General features: G+C 40.9%; 1 protein-coding gene across 3 annotated transcripts in view; it reads right to left on the bottom strand.

Annotated features, from left to right (window-relative positions):
- Positions 1–449: 449 nt before the first annotated feature.
- drd2a (dopamine receptor D2a) overlaps positions 450–8,727 on the bottom strand; it is a 31,050-nt gene continuing 22,772 nt past the window's right edge. For 2 of the 3 annotated variants that reach the window (XM_060075158.1, XM_060075159.1), the window contains 5 exons: positions 4,938–5,074; positions 4,281–4,489; positions 3,018–3,104; positions 2,330–2,726; positions 450–1,736 (listed from right to left, as the gene is read on the bottom strand). In XM_060075158.1, coding sequence (XP_059931141.1) covers positions 1,540–1,736; positions 2,330–2,726; positions 3,018–3,104; positions 4,281–4,489; positions 4,938–5,074 — 1,027 coding nt within the window. In that variant the 3' untranslated portion in view covers positions 450–1,539. The remainder of the gene's footprint in view (positions 1,737–2,329; positions 2,727–3,017; positions 3,105–4,280; positions 4,490–4,937; positions 5,075–8,727) is intronic. The other variant, XM_060075160.1, reaches the window with a different exon arrangement.

Genomic DNA, 8,727 nt, shown 5'->3' with positions numbered 1-8,727 from the left:
ATGTAGACAGCGAGTACACCAGTTATAGGATTTGTCATCGCACTACACTGCATGAACTGTATCCAAAAATTGCGTGTGTGTGTGTGCGTGTGCGTGTGTGTGTGTGTGTGTGTGTGTAATGGAGTTGCCACTGTCCTAGAAGGTGCTGAAAGTCAGTGGGAATGTGTGACTAAACCCATCACATCATCCACTGCCTCAGGCTCAACTTAATTGTTGAAGGGCCATGATTAGAACTCAGAGTACAATGTGAAATGCTGAAATACTTTTGAGTACAACTCATGCAATGTGTTGCAACTCATGCAATGTCAATAAAACATTTGCAGTAAAAATGCTAAAACATTTCAGACTTTGGAGATGTGTAAATACAGATTTTAGGCAGTTTGTGTTTCTAAGTGTTGGAAATAACACATCACTTCAATCTACCCTCAAAGACGAATTTTAGCCAAAAATATATTGTAGGCACAGCAATGCATTTATTTTGTGACACTCATTACCGACTCATCTTTCATGAGAACACATTCTTATTTACAGAAAAGGCATGAGAGATCCTTTTTTTTCAAAACATTTCTTCTCCAATGTCTTACTCTGAGATTCTTTAAACCGTTGCTTCTCACAGAATTTTGTGTCCTGTATTAAGAGTCCCTTCGTTTACAGCAAAGTACATCTGTCCAAGTGTCGGTAGGTTGTCTTTAAGCTGGATGAATAGCAACATCTTTGTGGCATATACCCTTGTATGTTACTTAAATGGATTTGTTGGAATTCTTCACAACAATACATTTCATTAGAAGTCAAGTAGAGGAGCAGTTAGCATGCATCACATTTTAATTTCAGGCATATAATCACAGTAAATGTGTTAAAAAAAAACATGTACATATAATAATAATAATAATAATAATAATAATAATACTTCTACTATATATAGATATTTTTTTTATGTATTTTTTAATATATTCAATTTATTAAACTGTATTTTAGGTCTGTTGGCAAAGCCACATGACACTGTAATTAAATACTCTGTTTATATTCTTAATGTAATACCCGTTCCAAAGAGTGGAACATTTCAGATAAAGCGCTTTGAGTCATTTTTAATACTGCAATGCACACTTGAATCAAGATGAACTGCAGAAAACTCTCATCACCAAAAACCACAGAATATAACCTTATCATAAATAGCATGTCGGAGTTGTATCAAACACAACTAGTCACGTGTGCGTTGTATCAACAGATGGCTCCCGATATGACAATAACAATGATTTCAAGAGAACAATATTACGCTTTCCACTTCGCCATACAGATGATCCATACAGACATTATTTCATAATGTGTACATTCAATAATTCAGGAGAACATGAGTCCATAGGTAATTGGTGACGAATCAATATGTTCGTTAGTTATACACTGCCAATGTGCAAGTCTTTGCCGCTGTGACTGGAACCAGGTTCGCCGCTCTGAACCATGTTTCTCCTCTCACACGGCGAGAGGAGAGGTGTGGCTTGAGCTTTCCTCGGTCACATCCCAGAGTGGTCGTCTCCCCTGGTCCTAGCAGTGCAAGATCTTGATGAAGGCCTTCCTGAACTCCACGTTGAAAGTGGTGTATATGATGGGATTCACAGCACTGTTCACGTAGCCCAGCCAAGTGAAGGCATTGTACATCTCAGCGGGTACCTTGCATTTAGTGCAATGAGTGTTCAGGATATGGGTGATGAAGAATGGCAGCCAGCAGATGATGAATACACCTGATGGATTAAGGAGAGGAAGGTATTAGATGAGAAGGGGCGGGGGGGGGGGGGGGGGGGGGGGGGGATATAGTGTAAGATAGTGAGAGGAAGAGGAAACATCAACGTAAACAGTTTAAATCACTCTAGAAGCACCTTTTTGACATGCATAGATGTGGAAGTGGAGAAGTAGGTAAAATTAATTGGCATCTGTCTACTGGACAATAAACACAGTCTGTTCTGTTTGTTGCATTCTCTCTGTTGTCTGAAGGATAATCTCCAGACTATTTATCATATTTGATACAAAATACAACAGTCCGGGCACAGTCAGTCTGAGATCGGATGCTGAGATCAGAATACTGCAAAATATGAAGATTGTTGAGGTTTGTTTTTAGCCCTAGTTTTTCCCAAATAGCATTCCGTTTTGTGGGATAGTAAAATACAAAATGGCACGTCGACATCATTTACACGTTTGCAATGTGGTTAGATGGGAGATAAGTCATGAGCTTTGACTGTTTTCTGATCAGGAGCGAGTGAACATGCAGTAGTGGACAACAAAAAGGGTAACATATATATATATATATATATATATATATATGTATAAATCCACTGACCAAGGACAATGGCTAGCATCTGAGTAGCTTTCTTCTCCTTCTGCTGGGAGATCTTCCGCTTGCTCATGGTTTTCACAGACGTCTGGGTCTTGCCGTTGGGCATGGCCTGCGTCTGGAAGGCTTTAGCGACCAGGGGTGCCGGATCCACCAGCGCCACCTTGGCGGTGTCTCCGTTCTTGAGCGGCTTCAGGCCGTCCTCGGGCGGGGTGGGGGGCGCGGAAGAAGGACTGGCATTGGACTTGGCAGGCATCAGGAGCTGGTGGCTGGTGGCCGGAGCTTCTCCAGGTGCCCCCTGCTGCAGATGCTTGTGCTGCTGCTTCTGGCTGCTGCTGGCGCTGTTGTGGAGCTCATCCAGTTCCAGGTCTTCGCCCTCGATGGCCACCTCTTTGATGAATATCTAGGAGAGCGGAGGGGATGGAGGACACACCAGGCTTGAGTTATAATAGATGACGGTGTTCAGGACACCGGGCTAATGTTTGTTCAGACGCCTTCTCGGAGAATCAAGTAAAAATCAAAAAACAAGAACAATGCTGAATTCAATTGCAAAAAAAATCCTTAAAACACTAAAACACATGATAGAAAGACATAAAAAAAATAGCACGTTCTTATCGTCTCTGCACTCCACGTCACCCATTTAAGACACAACTGAAATGACAACACACAAAATGAATAAATAATGGCAACACACCACTTTTTTCCTGTTGACAGAAAAACCCCCGTTGGCTTTGACAATCATGGTGCAAAGCGTCACATCCTCTGGATGAGTGCACTTATCCTGAAACAAGAACATCCCGTAATGTGGCGGATCTGACTGGACCGCCCATAGAGTTTTTTACAGCTACAAAGCCCCACCAGACAACATGTGTGGTCAGTGTCAGCCTTATCTTTACTTGGAATTGAATGCAATACAAGACGATCTATCAAAAACCTCTATATTAGTACAGATTCATACATAAGAATGAACAAAAGCCACACACAAGCCTCATATTGACATACAAAGAACGATTGTTATTTGGCAGTGATTTGTGACTTAACTATTGGCAACAGATATATTCATTGTTTCTCTTTGGATGCAAACACACGCACAAACATTATGCACACACACACACCAGGTACACAAGTTCATGCATCACCCACCTCAGCACATGGATGAACATGAGTAATGTAGTGTTCTGGATCTAAAGCATTACTGGGCTTCCTGTGGCGATTGAATCGATCTCTCGTACGACAGTAAAATCAATGACCAGAAAAGCAAAATGTCGTTTAAGGCCTGTCATCATTACTGTTTCATTACAAAAGATCCAGAAACACTTCCAATCTGGTAAATCAAACGAATGTAAGATTAAGATGGGTTTCATGATGTAAGGCATAATCTCAGGAAACGCTAAAGGGTTAAAGAAAACACACACACACACACACACACGCACACACACACACACACTGGTCACACCTAAGGGGGTAATTGGGTCCTGGCCTTAGAAACCCAATGTTGGCCGTTGTTTTTAGGAAGAGTGAAAATCAATCTTCGGGATGACAGGGTTACCTAGGTTATATCAAACATTGCTTGTCCATAGGATCTTCAAGCATTATTGGGTCGGAACACTATTTATTGTCTTTCATTGTGAACCTGTCTATGTCACGTCTTGTGTTTATTGTTTGTTTTTTATTTCACTGGAAGAAAAGTGAGGGAAATATTTGGCACAATGTTGTAAAAAAAAAACGAAAAGAGACACAATAAACGATACTATACTATACTATAACACTTTAGACCTTTGTACACACAGTTTGCAATGCAATATTTTAAATACAGTTGGACTGCAAAGTATATAATAAGCAGGCGAGTCTAAATCACATGACAGGCAATTTCCAAGAAGAAGTGTATTCATTTGCGGCCGGAGAGAGTCCAGAATTTTCCGGAAGGTTCCGGAAGGTTTCCAGAAGGAGTGCTCACCTTCAGCGAGGTGGCCACGTTGTGCTCTGCGTTTTGAGCGGCCCTCTGTTTAGGCTTGGTGTTGACTCGTTTCCTTCGCTTCCTTAGCACCACGTAGATTTGCACATAAACCAGCAGTGTTATGATGAAGGGGACATAGAAGGACACAATGGAAGAGTAAACCACAAAGGCTGGATTGGCGATCACACATTGAGAGGGGTCGCGAGTAGCTGTGGAGAAATGCAAATCATTGAATCAGGGGGGGGGGGGGGGTTTACAAGGCAGGTCAATTATTTTTGCTCCATTAGAAAGAAAGGAAAACAACAACAACATCCAGAGTGACAGAGTGGACTGGGTGTAACGTGTAGTAGTAATTGCCTGTTGACTCCTGAGGTCCGCCATGAATAAATGACGGCCACAATTTTCATGTTTTATTTGTTTTTGTTCTGCTTCTATCGTATTAATAGACACGGTTGAGTAGCCGATGCCTTGTGTTAGTCGGAGAGCACACCGTGAAGCGATATTAGGCTAACTGAGTCAACAACCAGATTGGTACTACTAGAAATGTGATTGCAATTGACATGGAAAAATTTGTTTTCACCAAGGAAATCAGTTCACCATCGACTACAAGCAAGTATTGTGCGTAGTGAACGAGAGTAGAACTGCGTACTTGCTTACCTGTGTTGTTCAGGCCAAATAACAAGGGACAGGAAATAGCAAAGGACAGCACCCACACCACAGAAATCATGACAGTCACCCTCCTCCGGGAGCTGTAGCGGGTGTTGTACAGCATTGGCATGGCAACCGCCGTATATCTGAGAGGGAGTAAGGATAAAATTAGACCGAAACGAAGCCACCTAATTTGAACAGGCCCTCCAAGGCGTCGGCATGGAGGTGTCTGTACGATTATTATCAGGAGACTATTTTTATGCTTTTGTATTCAAAACAATAGCAACCCTCAGATTAGCGAGGGCCTAGGCACAAGATTGTTATTGATTGTGCCAAAACATTGTGCAAAATCACTTGAACAACAGAGGATGGAATTCAAACCCATGTGACGGCCATACATTGAGGCATGCCGCATGCCAGCCCTTAATGCGTGAAAATACATTATGGCAGCGCTCTCTATGCCACCTGCTGCTTCTCTGCTTTCTTCTCCTCTTTTCTTTCAACCCTTTTACAAAGCCATAAGGGAAATCCCCGCTGGGGAATTTCAATGCTTCCCTGTCATCATTTCAATGACTTGTTTCATATCATTGCATTCATTGAGGCCATCTTGTTGTTCTCGGTTGGTGTTTTGATGAAGACGTGGGCAAGGTACCGGCTTTGAATTGATTGGTTGGTGGAGGAGAAGGAACATGTGCTTGACGAGTGCACAGCTGGTGGCCAGCAGGGAGAGCCGCTCAAAGAAGGGGCTTCTCTGGTATCACGACTACGCGGTCTTTAGAAACAGCGGAAGGAAAATAAAATTGTGTTTACCTCTTTTGAAAGCATGATTGATCTGTTTACATTATTTTAGTCGATTGTAGAGTGAGGCAGAGAGGGCGAGGGAGAGATAACGAGAGAGAGAGAGAGAGAGAGAGAGAGAGAGAGAGAGAGAGAGAGAGAGAGAGAGAGAGAGAGAGAGAGAGAGAGAGAGAGAGAGAGAGAGAGAGAGAGAGAGAGAGGGGAAGAGGGACTCTTTGATAACCTGCAGAGTATAGGACCTACAATGTTTTGGTTAGGGTGTCAAACTGAATATTCAAAGGACTGTGTTTAGGGTCTCAATGGCTGTTATAATTCAAGATTCAAGATTCAAGATTCAAGATGCTTTATTTATCCCGAGGGAAATTAATATATTTGCATGTTTTTGAGGCTGAAGTCATACCTAATAGGAAACTGTCACATTTGTTTATTTTCTAGTATTATATATATTAATAATATAAGAGAGTACTGCCTCATTTGGTGTCTTATTTTGACCAATCAAAAACAAACAGAGAGATGACACCAATAGTCCAAATATTCATTGTTGGTTTTTATGCAGAAACTGACGTGATGTTGCAGAACGGGTTTTTTTCCACAACGTGCATATTAAGCAGGGGGCTTACTCTCTTACATTAGAAAGAAGAGTGAAGATACGATTCTGTGATGGTTGAATCTCAAAAGAGTTTACTTCTCCAAAAAAAAACGTTAGTGCATAAGAATAGAATCTCACTTCCCTTTATATCGACATGTTGAAGAAAACACACTGACAGTGTACCTATTTTAAATCTCTGATCTCAAAACTTTTCAGTCAGAGAACAGGGAAATAAACAAGGCTAGTTCAATGGCTAAATTGTATTCTTTGCTTCAAAGACGTAAATCTATTCTAGGATTCTTCGTTTCTCCATGGTTTAACTGAATGTATATGAGGAATAAAATAGCTCTAATGTGAAATCGTTACATTTCATAATAGCATTAGGCGTCTCATTAACAAAATTTGCTTTATTAAAAGCAGATTCAAAATAATTGCATTAGATGAAAGTATATAGATGTATTTTTCTCACAAACTGAAGCACCAACCGTGTCATCATTTGCATAATGGACACTATATCACGTATAACATTCTTTTTTTTTTAAAAGTGCTTGATGAGCTTTTTAGAATTGATATGGCTTTTTTCAATATTTTAATATAAACATAAACGTCATCCCTCATTGAGGGTACTTCACCTTAAAAGTTCCATGCATTGTCTCCCACAATGTGTGCACGGAGGAATACGGCACAGTCAGGTACAACAACCACCATGATTTACAGTTTACCACACAATGAACCATGACCTGGCCCAGTAGCTTGTGGTCTATAAATATAAAGACTACGTGCTCCACAGCTTGTGTCGCCCATAGTGTGAGACAGTGTGAGACTATGATGCTTTCATTGTAAATCACAAATCCTACAACCGTATCTTAAGGTTGAGATCTTTGATAAAGAACTTTAACGTGGATGAACCGTTGGTATTGCATGGTGGCGTGATCGCACACATAGGTGCGATCACGATTTAATGTGTCTATTGTTGCTCCGTGTCCTGCAGCGAGCCACGACAACAACAGATCAAGCAGACAGTGACTAGTGGCCTAGCCTCGTTTACGAAAGACCTTATCAATTAACCCCAGCACAAGGCCTGACCTTATTAGGTGACCATGGGTGTCTTGAAAGGCGCCTCTAAATTAAATGTATTATTATTATTATTCATTAGTTGGGCCGGCTGAAATCCCCAGGAAACGCTCGGTCTTCAACAAAGCACTACACCGCCATTGATTTCCGTGTAATTTGTTTTCTAAGCCTTGAGGTACATGGAGTGTGTGCATAAGGGGCCATTCAACGGCTTGACTTTTGTGTGGTGTCGGATCATATGGCGGGAAGATCAACAATAACACATGACACAAGTGATCCTATTGGTTTTGGGATGGATTTGTTCAGACATAAAACAGCAGCAACAGCAGCCGTAGCCTACGTAGCTCTACAGGCGACTTCTTGCCTTTCCGAGTTAATTAACATGATCCACCAACTGTGACTGGACTAATAAGTGAATCTCAGGCATTGGTATTGTCATTAAAGGTCCAATCTATTATATTTCCTCCATTTTTTATCACCATGCTGCAACACAATACAGTGGGAATCTTTAGGTTGGCCAGGTTATACGGATAAGAGAGTGATGCATTATAAACCAAAAAAAGAGTTACTATCATAAAATGCCCTATTGCCTTTACAGCTACCAGTGCCAAAGTACTGTGTCAAGCTTGACATTTTGAAGGAAATATAATAAGAAGCTTCAGAAAATGTCTATACGTTGAATCTGTCCATGAGGTGGAGGATTGATGGTATTGAAACGAACTAAGGTCAGTACTGTTGTGTGACATGTACAATTATTGTGTCATGGTTTGTTGTGTTATAGGTACAATGATTGTGGGCATCATGATTAAAGAGAGTAGCATCTAGAGACGATTTGCTGTGAACACTAAACCTTTTACCTTGCCTTGATTTATTTCTGGGGAATGTGTAAACCCTACGTGATCCTTATCTATACAAGTTTGATGACAACCTCCTCCTGGTATAAAAATAGCTGTTATCTATTGGAGCCATGATTAGCTTAACCTTGCTTTAAGAAGCAAGTCCGGCTGAACAATGAAGATCATATTGAATCTGTACCATCAGAGAAACCTTGGGGACAATATGTATGTGGTCAGTATTGCCAGGAAGGCTATCTATTTTCATTGCAATGGCCACAACAACAACATCAGTTTGGTTTGAAGGTTGACATGTTTGTGAGACAAGTCTTTGGTCTTCGGTGTCAAAATACATGTTGAACACATATTTCATGGTTTATTTTTAACTCATACGTTATAGAGTCTCGATAATGCACCTGTTGCCATGTATTGAGTAGACTAGGCCTCTTTGTTATCTGATGCTATAAAACACAAAGAAATATGTATAACGGCCTGACATATATAT

This window comes from Gadus macrocephalus, chromosome 16 (assembly GCF_031168955.1).
Source record: "Gadus macrocephalus chromosome 16, ASM3116895v1".
Classification (NCBI taxonomy): Eukaryota; Metazoa; Chordata; class Actinopteri; order Gadiformes; family Gadidae; genus Gadus; species Gadus macrocephalus.
This window is presented reverse-complemented; position numbering and strand designations above follow the sequence as displayed.